The following is a 16,042-nucleotide window of genomic DNA, read 5'->3' as shown; positions in this document are numbered from 1 at the left end:
CTGGGGCTGTGCGAAAGAGATTGAGTCGATCCTCTGAGCAGGATGACGGCGTGTCTACATGTCTCCCCGTGTGTGGATGGTCGTGTACGTGTGTGCGTCTTCGTGTGTGATTTTTGTAATTAGCTTATCTGTGCGTGAGGGAAGGCAACTTTGCACTCAAGGGGATTCTCCCCAGTAAGTGTAGTGTGCGGGTGTGACTGTGTGTATCTCTGTGGAACGAGAATGAAGACAAAAGATGACCACAAAGTATAAACAAGTGCGCCGACCTCACCTGAGCAAGAGTAATTTCTGCAGGATGACGTCATACGGGTCTTCCCAGGATCATCGCACGTCCGTCAGGCAGAGCTCTCGTCTGCAGGGGGAGCTGTCCGGTTGGCCCACCTGCGGATACGAACAGTTTATTGGAAGTCTTGTGCTTTGAAGAATAACCTTACGATGGCTCTCGCTCCTGACCTTATCCTCGAGGGAATGTCGGTTAGAATGGTGTTTTCCCGACCAAGTCTGACCTTATGACTGACGATCATGACACAGTTGTGTTTACGATAAAACGCTGTCAACATACAGTCAGTATATGAGAACTGAGGATGATGTAGACGATGATGTTTCTCCTCTGCAAGAAGAAGAATTGCTCTTATGTAACCAGTAACGGAGAGGGTATTTAAGAGGTCGACCTCGGACGCCTCGCTTTACCTGACCAGACTGTCGTGTGGTGGAGGAGCATCGCGAATGCCTGGCCGGACGCCCACCCTCACTCGGCCCGTCATCAACGTGGCCGCCAGCGCGATGCTCTGCTCCCCAGACATCTTGATATTCCTTCTGAAACTTCTCTCTGAAAAAAACGCAAATTGACCTAATGCTGTTTTCCGTGCACAGAAACACGGGGAATCTTGTAGGTGCACCGCACTACCTCACGTGAGTGTAGGTGTTCTCCACACCATCAGAGATACTCAGGACGTGAATAGAGTGTCGGTGACGGTGCGCGGTGACCCAGTCCAAGCTCTCCTCCGTGAAAGACACTTTGGGAGGGAGTCGCGCCAACCTAGATGCTGCGGTTGGCCGGGATTTCCCGCGCCTGAGGGTGATGCGGGCGGCCGAGGTCAGGTCATCTGCGTGGTTTGTGGGTGTAATGCTGGATTGTCAGGCCAGGTGTGGTATGTAGCGTAGTGTAGTGTTCTCGCTCCAGTACCCGTCCTGGAACGCTGGTGACAAACGCTGGATCATTCGAGGTCGCAAGAGGTACCATGACACTTGCCAGAGCGGCACGAGCCGAATGATGCTATATATAGATCCCTTCCAGTATCATTAGATCCACCAAGAAGCTGAGAAAGTTCAACAAGCATACGCATTGCTCCCTTTACATACAGTCAGGGGGAAAGAGTGTGTTGCTGCCGATCTCCATATGGAACATTTTAGGCAGTTTTTGTCGATCGCTTTTTGGACTTCCTTCAGCGAATTGATTCGTGTTCCCCAGTCTCTCAAGCCACTGTTTACGTATTTATGGTGGATACGAGAGGAACCCAATAATCTAAGTGTATTAGCGTAGTTGTTTGGAGGTCCATATTGGCCTGAGTGTCAGCATATGATCGGGAAGATGAGAGTTCGTTACCTTCAAGACGCGTTTCGTCTGCGAAGGTGTTTGCTAAGTGATAACGCCGTCGCCCGCCCGCGTCGGGGTGACGAATGGAAACGTTACCGGTGACTTAGGGACACTCAACTGAGGAGGACGTGCGTGTCTCCTCGATTCCAACGCAATAAAAAGGACAGCCGGAGGGCTGCCACACCATTCGAGGAGCAGCAGTCCCGGCGACGCGGACCAGCCCCAAGTTACGACGCTAAAGCAGTGGTATCAAAGTTGGATGATGTCAGGCCGGCAGTTGATCATGACCAAGATGGCGAGCGTAGCAGTAGTGGTGTTGTGTTTGGCCTGCCTCTCGACCTCGCTGCCCCTCCACCACAAGTGGTCGGGTCAAGTGGACATCGTCAACGGCACGGAGGCCAACGTTGGCTACATGGAGGAAGCCTTCGTCTTCTGCAAGGTGTCGTCGACCACGGACGACCTGCACCACTACCAGCTGCAGTGGCGGAACCCCACAGGTGACACTGTGGCCAGATGGTCCAAGGATAATTCCTTCGTGTACTCCCTGGGCGGCGGCAGCCACCTGCCTCACTCCTACCTGGTCTTCCACAACTTCCTGACCAGATACGCTGGAGACTACACCTGCGTCTTGCTCCTTGATGACACTGAGGTTAACAGGTCTACAATCACAGTCTGGAAGACTTGAAACTGGCAGGCGACTCTCCTCGTCCTGATTATGATAAACTTACACCAAATCTCGTTGAAGTTGTTCTCTTCTTACAAAATGTGATGTTCTTATTTATCAAATTATTCTACATAACGTGATGTTCTAATTTAAGATAAATTATTCTGCAAGATGTGATGTTCTAATTTAAGATAAATTATTCTACAAGATGTGATGTTTTAAGTTAAGATAAATTATTCTACAAGATGTGATGTTTTAACTGAAGATAAATTATTCTACAAGATGTGATGTTTTAACTTAAGATGAATTATTTACAAAATGTGATGTTCTAACTTATGAAGATAAGTTATTTTACAAAATGTGATGTTCTAACTTATGAAGATGAATTATTTTACAAAAAGTGATGTTTTGATTTATGAGAATAAATTGTTTCTCCAACATAGGAATTTTCTGTACCCGATATTTCACTTCAAAGAAAGGTTGTCTGTCTTGATTACTTCTGTGGCTGTGTGTGTGTGTGTGTGTGTGTGTGCCATCAGCTAGCTCCCTGGGCAACGTGCCAGTCATCACAGGACACTACTGTACTCTACCTTCCCGATACGAATGACGGGAGACGCTCCTGTGTCGACGATAGAGATTCGTGATGTAGGTGGTGCGCTTTTTTAGGATTGATAACTGTCAATAACGTGCACGTAGACGTGAGTAATAATTAGAATGTTTAACGTTTTCTGTGACTTGGTAGTGTACACGTCCGTGGTCGTACGTCTCTGTGCAATCTGCTGTACACGTCCGTGGTCGTACGTCTCTCAGTTGTCTACTGGACACGTCCGTGGTGGTACATCTGTCAGTTGTGTACTGGACACGTCCGTACTTGACCCGTGTTGGTGATCTTTCTCCCGACTTTACAGTAACATTTACCAGACCAGGATTTGTGAACTGATGCCTGAGAGTTAGAGGGAGATGTAATTAGCTCAGGTTAATTACCGCAATTACATTTACGTAGATAGACGTGATTCGCCGCTGCAGCGCAACATTGGATGGGGTGTGGGGGGTAGGGGGGACGACATGTCTCCAGGATGGTCGTGCTCGGCGACCAAGGAGGAGTAAGGCCGGGGAGACTGGCTGGGAACCTCCCTCCTCTCCTGTATTATAACCTTCTAGAAGCAGAAGCAGAGTGAGGAGGGAAGGCGAACATTATATAACGTAATCAAAAGTATCACATTACCTTCATGGTCCTAGACGCTATGTTATACGTGCCTGCATATGTGAGTGGCTCGTGGCGTGTTGCGGTAGCGACGTCATGACGTCAATCAGTCTTTTAATCTCCCGAGTTGGCGTTCGGGTGAGGTCCAATTTAACTAGTGTGACAGCCCTCCCATCTTCTCAGGTAATTATTGATGGCGCATTGAGAAAATTCTCTCTCTCTCTCTCTCTCTCTCTCTCTCTCTCTCTCTCTCTCTCTCTCTCTCTCTCTCTCTCTCTCTCTCTCTCTCTCTCTCTCTCTCGTAGCTGGTCAGCACAGGCCGACTGTTTCTGAGGCAAGAGTAAGCCCAGTCATACTGAAGCTCAGGTCGTAGGTTACGCAGCGCCTGGGAACTCAGACGAACTCAAGGTCACAGGGTCACGCCCCTCGTTCCCAGGTGTTGTCCCGCCTTGCTGTAGGGTCGTGCCGTCGTGTGCAAGGGTCGTACCGTCGTGTTCAAGGGTCGTGCCACCGCGTTCAAGGGTCGTACCGTCGTGTTCAAGGGTCGTGCCACCGCGTTCAAGGGTCGTACCGTCGTGTTCAAGGGTCGCACCTTCGTGTTCAAGGAAACCGTATGATAATTCAGGTTCCAAACCCGTCCTGCTGTCACACAGGTGCACGCCGAGGACGAGAGAGGATGAGGTCATGCACATGCAAGACACAAGGGGGATGAGGTCATGCACATGCAAGACACAAGGGGGATGAGGTCATGCACATGCAGGACACAAGGGGGATGAGGTCATGCACATGCGAGGCATGCATTATCCCTGTCCGGTCGACCCCTCACCATGACATTCACTTACTTTAATCAACTTCTTAAATAAGGATGAGTTGCGTTGCTCCTTACCGGGAGACAGTGATGGACGGTTCGCTCTTCCCCAGGCTTTCTGCTCTCTCTCTCTCTCTCTCTCTCTCTCTCTCTCTCTCTCTCTCTCTCTCTCTCTCTCTCTCTCTCTCTCTCTCTCTCTCTCTCTCTCTCTCTCTCTCTCTCTCTCTCTCTCTCTCAACCGTACAGGAACCAGTGCTTAAACCATGACTCATGACATTATTTCAACCAATGACAAGAAGAAACTTCGACTTGTACTACCTACCTCGAGGTAAAGATAGCCACACTGCCGTCCAGTACAGTCACCTCGGGTATGTCAAGATGACGAAGGGAGTCGAATTTGCATCGTGATATTATTCCAGTATATTTCTTAAATCCCGTGAGTACGACCCTTAAGACGGTACGACGCAACGACCCTTGAGTGTCATGGCCTGGACTGTCTCACGTGACCCTTAAGGGTTTGGTCAAAGGCCAGGATATCATACCCAAAGGTCGTACAGTCGTGCTCAAGGGTTGTACATTTGCTTTTTGTTTTGCACAAGCATTGACGATTATTCATTGCGGGTAATAAAGAAAGCTGTCCACATCACACTTTATTATTTTGCAACACAAGATGAAGGTGCCTCGCTGTAGACTGTGATGGTCACTCCAGCGGACGACCGGGCGACGGCGGGCTAGATCGGGGCCTTGCAGACTTCCGACTGGACGCAGGCGTCGAAGCAGCACTTGCGGCGGGACCCGCAGTCGTCGTCCGTCGCGCACTGCTCCACCCGGGTCCTGTAGACGGTGCAGGAGATCCGAGCCGGGGGACAGATCCCCCTTGACGGTGCTGTGAGACAGAGAGAGATTCATCATTAGACTTCACCCGTCACTTTTGTGATATACTGTCGTCTGTGTACACGTTACCAGTATACCCAATACACCCTTTTTCCTCCCATACGGTCCAACATGTCCTTCTGAACTACATTAATGTTTCTGGCGGGAGCATCGTCGACTTTAGAGTCTTCGATGCTCTGTCCGCCTCTGCCCGGGCCTCCGAAGTCGCCCCCAGGACGGCCCCTGCCGCAGAAGAAATTACCTGGGAAGCTGCCGCCGCCGTAGTAATCTCCGGGGAAGCCTCCGCCCCTGTTAGTATCTCCGGGGAAGCCTCCGCCCCTGTTGGAATCTCCGGGGAAGCCTCCGCCCCTGTTGATATCTCCGGGGAAGCCTCCGCCCCTGTTGATACCTCCGGGGAAGCCACCGCCCCTGTTGGAATCTCCGTGGAAGCCTCCGCCCCTGTTGGAATCTCTGGGGAAGCCCCCGCCCCTGTTTATATCTCCGGGGAAGCCTCCGCCCCTGTTGGAATCCCCGGGGAAGCCACCGCCCCCGTTGTAGCCCAGGTCGCCGCCACCTGTGACGCTGCGGATATCGAAGAACAGGTCGGACGGCTGCCGGGCCACTTCGAAGTGAGCCGCCTGCTTCCCTGCGTTCCCAGACTGTCTCTCCAGGCCATCGACACCCCGCCTACGGTAGTCTCCGTACGGCCAGGAGGGCTTCGTGAACCTGAAGTACCGCCTCTCGTAGTTCCCGCCGTGGGCGCCGACTCCGGCGACGAGAACGCAGAAGAGCGCCGACACAAGGAGGGCGACGCGCTGACCAGACATCGCGACCGCTGGCATGGCGCTCTGAGGAGATAAGAGTAGCAGCGATGGTGATTCTTCAGTCCATATATATATATATATATATATATATATATATATATATATATATATATATATATATATATATATATATGCGGAAGAGGAGGTTCAGCGAGTATTTAATCAAGAATCTATCATAAGTTTAGGGTAAGAGAAGATACATATGATCAATAACGTTATCTGATAACGATTAAAAAAAGTTTGATGAGGTTGTTAAACCTATATGTATGTAATTACATGTACGATGTCATTTGACACGTTGTTGTTGTTGTTGTAGTTGTAATGTAGCCAGCACACGGGGTTGTTCCCTCTCCCTTGAGGATCAAATACCTGGAAGTGATGTACGAGTAAAGCTGGGTGGGTGTATGTTAGCAAGGGTTCCCAAGGTTAGTGTGTCACCTTCCAACACAAAGTTTAGAGAAAATGAAACATTTACTCATACGAACAATGGGAAGTTTTTTTTTTTAAGAAAGGGAAGACACACGTGAGTTGAGTCCGTCTTGCTAACACTTTAAACTTGACACGATACGACCTTTGAGCTTACTGCGGTACGACCCATTGAGTATGGTCGTATACCATTGTGATGCTCAAGGGTCGTACGTCCTCGAGGGTCGTTTACCATAGCTGCTCAAAGGTCGTATACCATTGTGATGCTCAAGGGTCGTACGGTGGTGTTCAAAGACCGTACAGGTACGGACCCGGATCAGAACGACCAGATCATCGCATAAGGTTCACTGTTGGCCCTCATACCACAGAGGGCAGCACTAGACACACCTCTCTCTCTCTCTCTCTCTCTCTCTCTCTCTCTCTCTCTCTCTCTCTCTCTCTCTCTCTCTCTCTCTCTCTCTCTCTCTCTCTCTCAGCCACCTACCTGTTGTGTTGACACAGTGAAGACGACCCAGCAAAAAAACACACCTCACTCAGCGAGAGAGAGAGAGACGTTCCTCTTGTCCAGGGTACTGGGTTGGCAGGAGTGGGTACGTATATCCTATCTAGGAGTCTGCGGGTAACTGGTAGCCGGGCACCAGGTTCGAGGTCTTTAAGCTTGGGTCTAGGGGAATTCCTAGCAGGGAATTTCCCCCCCGGTTTCCAGTGAGTGGGGGAGATTCCGACGCTCATATTTAATTTCAGGAAAAAAAAAAATATGCAATAACTAGTTGCCAAGTAATTTACAAATGTTTCGTTTAAATTTGATTAAGGTTGTTGTTTATTCATAAATATATAATTTTTTTTTTTGAGAGTTCAAAAAAAAGTGCATCAGATTCTTTAAAAACTATATATGAATATATATATATATTTGATTATTCCATCTTGAGCTCGGCATATCTCTGTCATCACTACGCTGTCCTTAAAGTCGTAAATCCCGGGAATCTTCAAGGTGCCACGCATGTTTTTCGAGCTGGTTGATTATATATCCTTGTAGATCTTAACTCCTTTATACGTTTCGTTTATTTGTTTATTTGTTATCATAATTGCCTTTTAATGTTGAGGTCGTGATGACGTTTTCTATTGTGTCGTTTGAGGGTAAAGAATTAATTCTTGGTGATGGTTGGCAACTGTGTATGTTTTATTGTGATAATTGTTGGGTGTGGAAGATGTTGTTATAAACCTTGAGCACGACTGTACGACCCTCGAGCACGACTGTACGACCCTCGAGCACGACGGTACGACCCTCGAGCACGACGGTACGACCCTCGAGCACGACTGTACGACCCTCGAGCACGACGGTACGACCCTCGAGCACGACGGTACGACCCTCGAGCACGACGGTATGACCCTCGAGCACGACGGTATGACCCTCGAGCACGACGGTACGACCCTCGAGCACGACGGTACAGTAGTAGTGTCGTTTGTTAAGTCTCTTTTCATCCCCCTATTTTTCTCCTCCTTTTTCTTTTTCTTCTTTCATCTTTTTTCTTTCTTCATGTGCATTTACTGCTTTCCCGGTGTGGTGCACGCAGCAGGAGCTGGAGCCAGAGATGAGCAGGGGTAGCCCCTGGTCGACCAGCCCACCTTCAGGACTCTGGGACATTTCCCTCTTCCCTCTCTCCTTCCTCCTCCTTCCTCCTTCATCATACCCAGGTGGGACTGCGGGGCACTGGCTCAATAGTGTGTGTGTGTGTGCGTGGTGTAGGGGGTGTTATCCATCTGTTGAACAGCACTTTGGGTATGGGACGGGTCTCTTCCAGCCAGTGGTGCTGTTTCCTGGTGGGACTGTATAATCCACCACGGGGATGTAAATCAAAGAGGTGTTTGTGTCTGTCAGCGTGGCGGGTTTTTTGAACGAATTTTTTTAGGGGGTCATTTTATGTGTATACATTTCCGTATTCTTATATGCATATTCTGTATGCATTTATGTCTATGTCGTGTGTATTTTTGCCCGCGCGCACGCTTGTATTTTGATGTATGGTCTAAATCGCAGCGATTGTGGCATATATGCAAGGCTTTAACAAGCCTATTCCGTTTTAGTATGAGACAAATTTGTTGGTCAGTAAATGTTGCGATAAAATGTTACGATAGGGACGGTGTCACACAGACCGTTGTGTACGAGCAAGGCAGAGGGTGGGAGGTATTAGGAAAGACATCTGAAAGTCAAGAGTTCAAGAGCTTAGGAGTGAATGAAGGGAAAGAAACAAACATCACAACCGCCTATCTTTGATTTGCCAGTGGCGCCCCCCACACACAGTGGTCATGTGACGCCGTACCTTCCCTAGAGTGAAAGTTTACGCGAGTAGAACCCAAAGGAATATTTAAGGAAGAGAGAGAAAGAGATCCAACACTGCGGCGATGGGTAAGGGGATCATATGTCAAGGTCAGACCGGGAAAGATGAGAAGTATTAAGTTAAACTGGACTCGATCAAGCTAGAGAGCCTCAACCCAGGTGTCGGAGCAGGGCTTTGTACAAGGACATGCTATTCCCCTGTATATTTAGAGCAACTGTTTAAAAAGAAAAATTCTTGGAATCTAAGAATGACTCCGAGTTTTTTTTCTCTTTTATGTTTTACAGATCAACTTTACACCGGGAAGAAAGACCTGCTCCAGTCATGGTCAGCAGGAACGAAGAGAGAATAGTGTATTAGAATAAGTTGATCAAGGCTTCACATGTGTTGCTGGACCGGGCTGTTAAAGGTTTGGAAGGTTGGTAGAAGGAGACATTGCAAGTGTCATTTATGGGTTGGGTTCCCCCCTCGAGAGATTAAACATTACGGTAGTACCAGGTGTATGTATAATGTTAAACATTACGGTAGTTCCAGGTGTATGTATAATGTTAAACATTACGGTAGTACCAGGTGTATGTATAATGTTAAACATTACGGTAGTACCAGGTGTATGTATAATGTTAAACATTACGGTAGTACCAGGTGTATGTATAATGTTAAACATTACGGTAGTACCAGGTGTATGTATAATGTTAAACATTACGGTAGTACCAGGTGTATGTATAATGTTGTACTGATACTGAAGTTCGAGTGATACAGAGTCGCGCTCTTCCATTATTGGTCTTATTAGGATAAGTAAATCAGCAGAGGATCGTGGGGTCATATAGAATATTTGGACGTTCTTTTGATGGCTGTACGAGTTAACCGTAAGAAGGTTGAGTTTTTATTAAGAGGTTTTTTATTTTATTAGAAACGGAAAGATACATATGATTGACCTCACGGTACATTGTCAGTGCAATGGCGTAATTATGATAAAGGAATTTGGATGTTGGACGCGGGGGGTAGTGTAGAGGTTGGGGGTCAACGACCCTCAAGTCGTCTTCTGTTGTTGCTGCAGGAGCGTGTCGGGTACCACACTCTTACACACATCCTTCTGGACACAGCTGTCGAAGCAGCACTTCCTCTGGGTTCCGCAGTCCGCGTCGGAGAGGCACTCCTCCACCGGGGGCTTCTGGGTCCTGCGGGTCCTGTAGACGGTGCAGGACAGCCTGACGGGAGGGCAGATCCCCTGGCCTGCCGGTATGTCAGGAACTGTGGTGGGGGTGAGAGAGAAAAGGGAAAAACATACTGTCAGTAAGTCTGGGAGACTGTCGCTCACATGCTGTGAATTTCTCGATGTCGAAACGTCAAGAGATGGTACGATGAATGTGGTTGGTGTAGTAGATACACATGTAATACATGGAGATTTTTGGTTTTTTTTTTATGAGGTGAACGTTGTAGTTATGGCCAAAAGGATGAAGTAGAATTGTAGAGAGATTAGTATGAAGAACACCTGATGGAATGAAGACGCAGGGGAGGTCCCGGCCGTGTGAGGGGTAGGAGGCGGCAGAGATGAATGTACGACCGCGAAATTAGGGAAAGGACTGAAGTCATCACCAGGAGGAGACCCACGTCCCTGAGGAATGAGATGTGAAGGTCAGAAAATAATTGCATGTCTTGGTAGGACTCAGCAGTCGCGCTACCTGACAGGGCTACACCGCCCCAGGATATCGTGCTGTTTCCCCGTCCGTTTGTGTAACGCCCAGGGGCACGGCATCGTCTGTGTCGGGCACACAGGGAGCCTCGACGTTTAGGAGCTGGTGGACCTTCGGTCACCACGTCCAACTCGCCCTGGAGAAGTAGCGTTCTGAGGAACTGGATAAGACAAATGGACAGGATAGAAAAGATGGCTTGAGAGAATGAGAGGTGACGAAGAGGATAGGTGAGAAGGGCATATTTACATTAAGCATGTTGGCGACCGTAACTGTCTTGAGGTTTAGATAAACAGGTAGACGTTGAGTAATGGAACCTTCTTGTAGACAAAACCTTTCTGGAATTCATGCAGGTAAAGTAAGACTTGAAAACGCAAAGCGGGACACTATGTTGTCGAGAGGAATATTGATTAGGTAGCGTAAGACGAAATCATAGTCGGTGTAGCTGTACAGTGGCGTAGGCGAGGTATGTTTCGATGAACCCAAGAGTGACGTAAATCTCCGGCAAACAGTTTTAAAAGGAAGTGAAAATGGTGATCATAATAGCCGACTCCCTGTGTAGTTTGGAAAAGAGCAAGGATTCAGTTGGAAATCATGGGTATTACGTTTTATAATAGGTCGATCATGTCAGTGTTACATCTCTCGTATCTATGATCTAGTTCACAACACATGAAAGGAAAAACGAGTCCACTGAGGATTTGCCACTCTGAAAACAAAAATCTTACGTCTTTTTTTTTAGTGCGGAAATACTCTCAAGGGTAAGTTGATGAATTGCCTCCTGTTCCAGTAATGAAAACTTCATCCATGCTAAGAGTAAATGATTTGAATTGATGATATGTCAGTCTTCGGAAACTTTTATATATTTACATTCACGTTTCTCTCTACCTCTGCTCCTTGTATTTGCCTGTGGCTCAACACACTCCACGCTGGACCACAAGTAGTCATTCCAATATCCTTACCGTTCAAGTTGCTTGCGACGTCGACAGCAGCGTCCGGGGCAGCTCCGCCTCCTTCAGGCACGGCATCCCCTCCCGGAGACTGAGCTGGTGGCTTCTTCAGAACGCGTCCCCCCGCCGTTCCTTCCTGGAAGTGCTTCTTCGCGAACTGCGGCGGCGTCACACTGTTCCCCCTGTGGACGGGGATGATGCCGTCGCCGATGCGACCCCTGCCTGCCGGCCTGACGAACCTGTGGGTGTTGTAGTATCTACCCCGGTGGGAGACCCTGTGGCCCTCCGCGAGGACCAGGAGGCTCAGGGTCATGGCGAAGAGGGCGGGGAAACGGTGGACCATCGTCGCGACTTTGAAGACCTCCTGACGACTGTACGACGAAGAAGACGAGTCAGTGGTGACGTGCACCAGGTACTGGATAGTGGCTACTACCACCCGCCGGTGTGTGTAGGATTGCCGGGCCTCTAGCTTGACCCATATGGGGGTCATGTCAGAGGCCAGGCCCCCAGCTACCAATGGGTCATAATCCGTCAAAGATTGAAACAATGACAATTTGGTAATGATCATAGCTTGGTAACCCCTAAAAGTTTTTCTTCTTGTTTTTTTTTTTTACAAGACTTTTGTCACCTAGAAAGTTGAGCTGGAATTCTTACAAGGCGGTAAATTCTGCCGTTTTCCCCCCAGTTTTATGAGGGGGGTTAACCCTGCGATGCCTTTATGGCTTTACTATCTGAGGCGCAACATCCCACAACACGTCTTCTTCTACTTACGTCGAGTGGCTTCGGACACGCGCGCCGAGTCCACTCCCTGCAAAGGTCCAGAGGCAACTGAGACCCACCCAGATGCAGGCCCAGCCTTTATATATGCTTTGTTTATATAATATGTTCGGGGGGGGGGGGGGGCTGCCCCAGGGCGGGGAAGTTCCCCGTTATTTCCATTACGCGGGAAATCCCAAGTACAACATCAAACTCAAGGATACACCATCGTTTTTTTTTTTTTTTTCTTATAATCGTATGAGGGTGGTGTCATGATAACACTGATTTATGTAAGAGAAAGAGATGGTGCCTGAGGGGGAGGGGGGGGGGGCGATTTCTATTGTCCCAATCTCTCTGCAAGAAACTGAAGCATTTAAAGACGAATCCAGATATTAGTGTTCGGGGTATTTTTTTCCCTCCCTGGCTGGACTCTGCATGTTCTCATTCCTCCCTCGTTCAGTTTCCCTCCCTCCCTCCCTCCCTCCCCAGATCTTCATTCCATCTGACCACTGCTAGTAGGGCGGGAACGAGACTTGATCATATACAGATATCTTGATGTGTTGCAAAGGTAGGATGTTACAGAAAAGTGAAATACGAATGTGTGTGTGTGTGTGTGTGTGCTAGGCTAGGCTTTTGTTTTCGTAGCCTTGTGAGTGTGGGCCACAATCCAACTTACGGGGATTCGAACACTGGAGACGGACAGTACCGTGTTTAAACCCTGGACGGCTGTTCAGTTAGCAGCGATCCTTTGGTAAATGACCTATTACTTTTGAGTGTTAGAAACGTGAAGATATTTCTTCTTTTTGTTCCTGCTTTTGCAGGTTTTTTCGGGTTAATTATTCGTTTTAGTGCCTGTTGCATTTTTTTAGGGAGTTAGGATCGAAGACAAGCAGGTGTTTCCAGGATAAAGTCAAGGAAAATGGGATGGTTATGATCGTGTGTGTGTGTGTGTGTGTGTGTGTGTGTGTGTGTGTCAAAACAAGTAATACTTCAGCACTTGGCATTCAACTTTTCCTGCATTCAGGGTCCCAGCCTGGGATGGCAGTTTCCTCCTGTGAATTAATGACGGAGGACTTACCTGTTCTACTCCTCATGTGTCTAGTACCACCGCATCCACTTCTCATCTCCGAGGACTCTCGACACTTACTTATATCCCCTTTGACTTAAGAGACCACTGACCACTTGGGAACCTCGCACTTGAATATTCCCCTCAACCCTGGTACTTCCCAACGATTCACTTCCCTTCCTAAGACACAACCCACCCCTCCTCCACCCCGTCAGGGTATGTGGGGCACTGTCCGACACTTCCCAACATCAAGGACCTCATGCACTTCCCAAGACTTCCCCACCCGTGCCACAGCCTCCCTGGGGGAGCTTACTTTAACAGCCACTGAGTAGCGCCACCACCACCAACACCACCTCCTCTCCTCTCCTGTCATCCGTAGCGAGCCGGCGTCGTCCGAGAGTGCGTGGGCCACCCGAGGGAGGAAGGTACTTATAAGAACCGACATGAAGACTTGGAGGTCATTAATGTAGCCTTCTGGGAGACGGTAGTGTTATTCTGGGCTGATACCTGGAGCATGATGGTACGATCATGGAGCATGATGATACGATCCTGGAGTATGATGGTACGATCCTGGAGTATGATGGTACGATACATGAGCATGATGATACGATCCTGGAGCAGGATGGTACGATCCTGGAGCAGGATGGTACGATCCTGGAGCAGGATGGTACGATCCTGGAGTATGATGGCACGATCCTGGAGTATGATGGTACGATACATGAGCATGATGGTACGATCCTGGAGTATGATGGTACGATACATGAGCATGATGATACGATCCTGGAGCATGATGGTACGATCCTGGAGTATGATGGTACGATACATGAGCATGATGGTACGATCCTGGAGTATGATGGCACGATCCTGGAGTATGATGGTACGATACATGAGCATGATGGTACGATCCTGGAGTATGATGGTACGATACATGAGCATGATGATACGATCCTGGAGCATGATGGTACGATCCTGGAGTATGATGGTACGATACATGAGCATGATGATACGATCCTGGAGTATGATGGCACGATCCTGGAGTATGATGGTACGATACATGAGCATGATGATACGATCCTGGAGCATGATGGTACGATCCTGGAGCATGATGGTACGATACATGAGCATGATGGTACGATCCTGGAGTATGATGGTACGATACATGAGCATGATGGTACGATCCTGGAGCATGATGGTACGATACATGAGCATGATGATACGATCCTGGAGTATGATGGCACGATCATGGAGTATGATGGTACGATACATGAGCATGATGATACGATCCTGGAGCATGATGGTACGATACATGAGCATGATGATACGATCCTGGAGCATGATGGTACGATCCTAGAGCATGATGGTACGATCCTAGAGCATGATGGTACGATACATGAGCATGATGATACGATCCTGGAGCATGATGGTACGATCATGGAGCATGATGGTACGATACATGAGCATGATGATACGATCCTGGAGCATGATGGTACGATCCTGGAGCATGATGGTACGATCCTGGAGCAGGATGGTACGATCCTGGAGCAGGATGGTACGATCCTGGAGCAGGATGGTACGATCCTGGAGTATGATGGCACGATCCTGGAGTATGATGGTACGATACATGAGCATGATGGTACGATCCTGGAGTATGATGGTACGATACATGAGCATGATGATACGATCCTGGAGCATGATGGTACGATCCTGGAGTATGATGGTACGATACATGAGCATGATGATACGATCCTGGAGTATGATGGCACGATCCTGGAGTATGATGGTACGATACATGAGCATGATGATACGATCCTGGAGCATGATGGTACGATCCTGGAGCATGATGGTACGATACATGAGCATGATGGTACGATCCTGGAGCATGATGGTACGATACATGAGCATGATGGTACGATCCTGGAGCATGATGGTACGATACATGAGCATGATGGTACGATCCTGAAGTATGATGGCACAATCCTGGAGTATGATGGTACGATCATGGAGCATGATGATACGATCCTGGAGCATGATGGTACGATCCTGGAGCATGATGGTACGATCATGGAGCATGATGGTACGATCCTGGAGCATAATGGTACGATCCTGGAGTATGATGGTACGATACCTGGAGCATGATGGTACGATACATGAGCATGATGATACGATCCTGGAGTATGATGGTACGATCCTGGAGCATGATGGTACGGTCCTAGAGCATGATGGTACGATCCTGGAGCATGATGGTACGATCCTGGAGCAGGATGGTACGATCCTGGAGCATGATGGTACGATCCTAGAGCATGATGGTACGATCCTGGAGCAGGATGGTACGATCCTGGAGCATGATGGTACGATCCTAGAGCATGATGGTACGATCCTGGAGCAGGATGGTACGATCCTGGAGCATGATGGTACGATCCTAGAGCATGATGGTACGATCCTGGAGCAGGATGGTACGATCCTGGAGCATGATGGTACGATCCTGGAGCAGGATGGTACGATCCTGGAGCATGATGGTACGATCCTAGAGCATGATGGTACGATCCTGGAGCAGGATGGTACGATCCTGGAGCATGATGGTACGATCCTGGAGCATGATGATACGATCCTGGAGTATGATGGTACGATCCTGGAGCATGATGATACGATCCTGGAGCATGATGGTACGATCCTGGAGCATGATGGTACGATCCTGGAGCAGGATGGTACGATCCTAGAGCATGATGGTACGATCCTGGAGCATGATGGTACGATCCTGGAGCATGATGGTACGATCCTGGAGCAGGATGATACGATCCTTGAGTGTGATGATACAGTCTTTGAGTGTCGTGGTACGACCCGTGAGCATGATGG

At 48.6% G+C, this 16,042-nt stretch overlaps 2 protein-coding genes across 4 annotated transcripts; both read right to left on the bottom strand.

Moving 5' to 3' along the window:
* Window positions 1–4,910: 4,910 nt before the first annotated feature.
* LOC139746307 (uncharacterized) lies at window positions 4,911–7,020 on the bottom strand. Of its 2 annotated transcripts, none has more exons than XM_071657425.1 (3): window positions 6,881–7,020; window positions 5,409–5,994; window positions 4,911–5,159 (listed from the first exon to the last, which is right to left on the bottom strand). In XM_071657425.1, the coding sequence occupies exons 2-3, from the start codon at window positions 5,986–5,988 to the stop codon at window positions 5,005–5,007; spliced, it is 735 nt and encodes a 244-aa protein (XP_071513526.1). In that variant the 5' UTR covers window positions 5,989–5,994; window positions 6,881–7,020; the 3' UTR covers window positions 4,911–5,004. The 2 variants fall into 2 exon arrangements, with proteins under 2 accessions (XP_071513526.1, XP_071513527.1); XM_071657426.1 differs by having other exon boundaries at window positions 6,925–7,008.
* A 2,589-nt stretch (window positions 7,021–9,609) lies between these two features.
* LOC139746330 (uncharacterized) lies at window positions 9,610–12,211 on the bottom strand. 2 transcript variants are annotated; one of them, XM_071657472.1, is made up of 3 exons: window positions 12,139–12,211; window positions 11,380–11,738; window positions 9,610–9,980 (listed from the first exon to the last, which is right to left on the bottom strand). In XM_071657472.1, exons 2-3 carry the CDS (start codon window positions 11,708–11,710, stop codon window positions 9,760–9,762), a joined length of 552 nt encoding a protein of 183 aa, XP_071513573.1. In that variant the 5' UTR covers window positions 11,711–11,738; window positions 12,139–12,211; the 3' UTR covers window positions 9,610–9,759. The 2 variants fall into 2 exon arrangements, with proteins under 2 accessions (XP_071513573.1, XP_071513574.1); XM_071657473.1 differs by having other exon boundaries at window positions 9,610–9,962.
* Window positions 12,212–16,042: the final 3,831 nt, after the last annotated feature.

Source organism: Panulirus ornatus, chromosome 64, assembly GCF_036320965.1.
Source record: "Panulirus ornatus isolate Po-2019 chromosome 64, ASM3632096v1, whole genome shotgun sequence".
NCBI lineage: Eukaryota > Metazoa > Arthropoda > Malacostraca > Decapoda > Palinuridae > Panulirus > Panulirus ornatus.
The sequence above is the reverse complement of the archived record's forward strand: the minus strand, read 5'-3'. Positions and strand labels throughout refer to the sequence as shown.

Excerpts from the sequence above, each read along its gene's own strand:
- LOC139746330 (XM_071657472.1), bottom strand. The coding sequence starts at position 11,710 with ATGGTCCACCGTTTCCCCGCCCTCTTCGCCATGACCCTGAGCCTCCTG. Across the intron at positions 9,981-11,379 it reads CGTCGCAAGCAACTTGAACG|TTCCTGACATACCGGCAGGC; the intron begins GTAAGGATATTG and ends CCCCCACCACAG.
- LOC139746307 (XM_071657425.1), bottom strand. The coding sequence starts at position 5,988 with ATGCCAGCGGTCGCGATGTCTGGTCAGCGCGTCGCCCTCCTTGTGTCG. Across the intron at positions 5,160-5,408 it reads CGGCGGCGGCAGCTTCCCAG|CACCGTCAAGGGGGATCTGT; the intron begins GTAATTTCTTCT and ends TCTGTCTCACAG.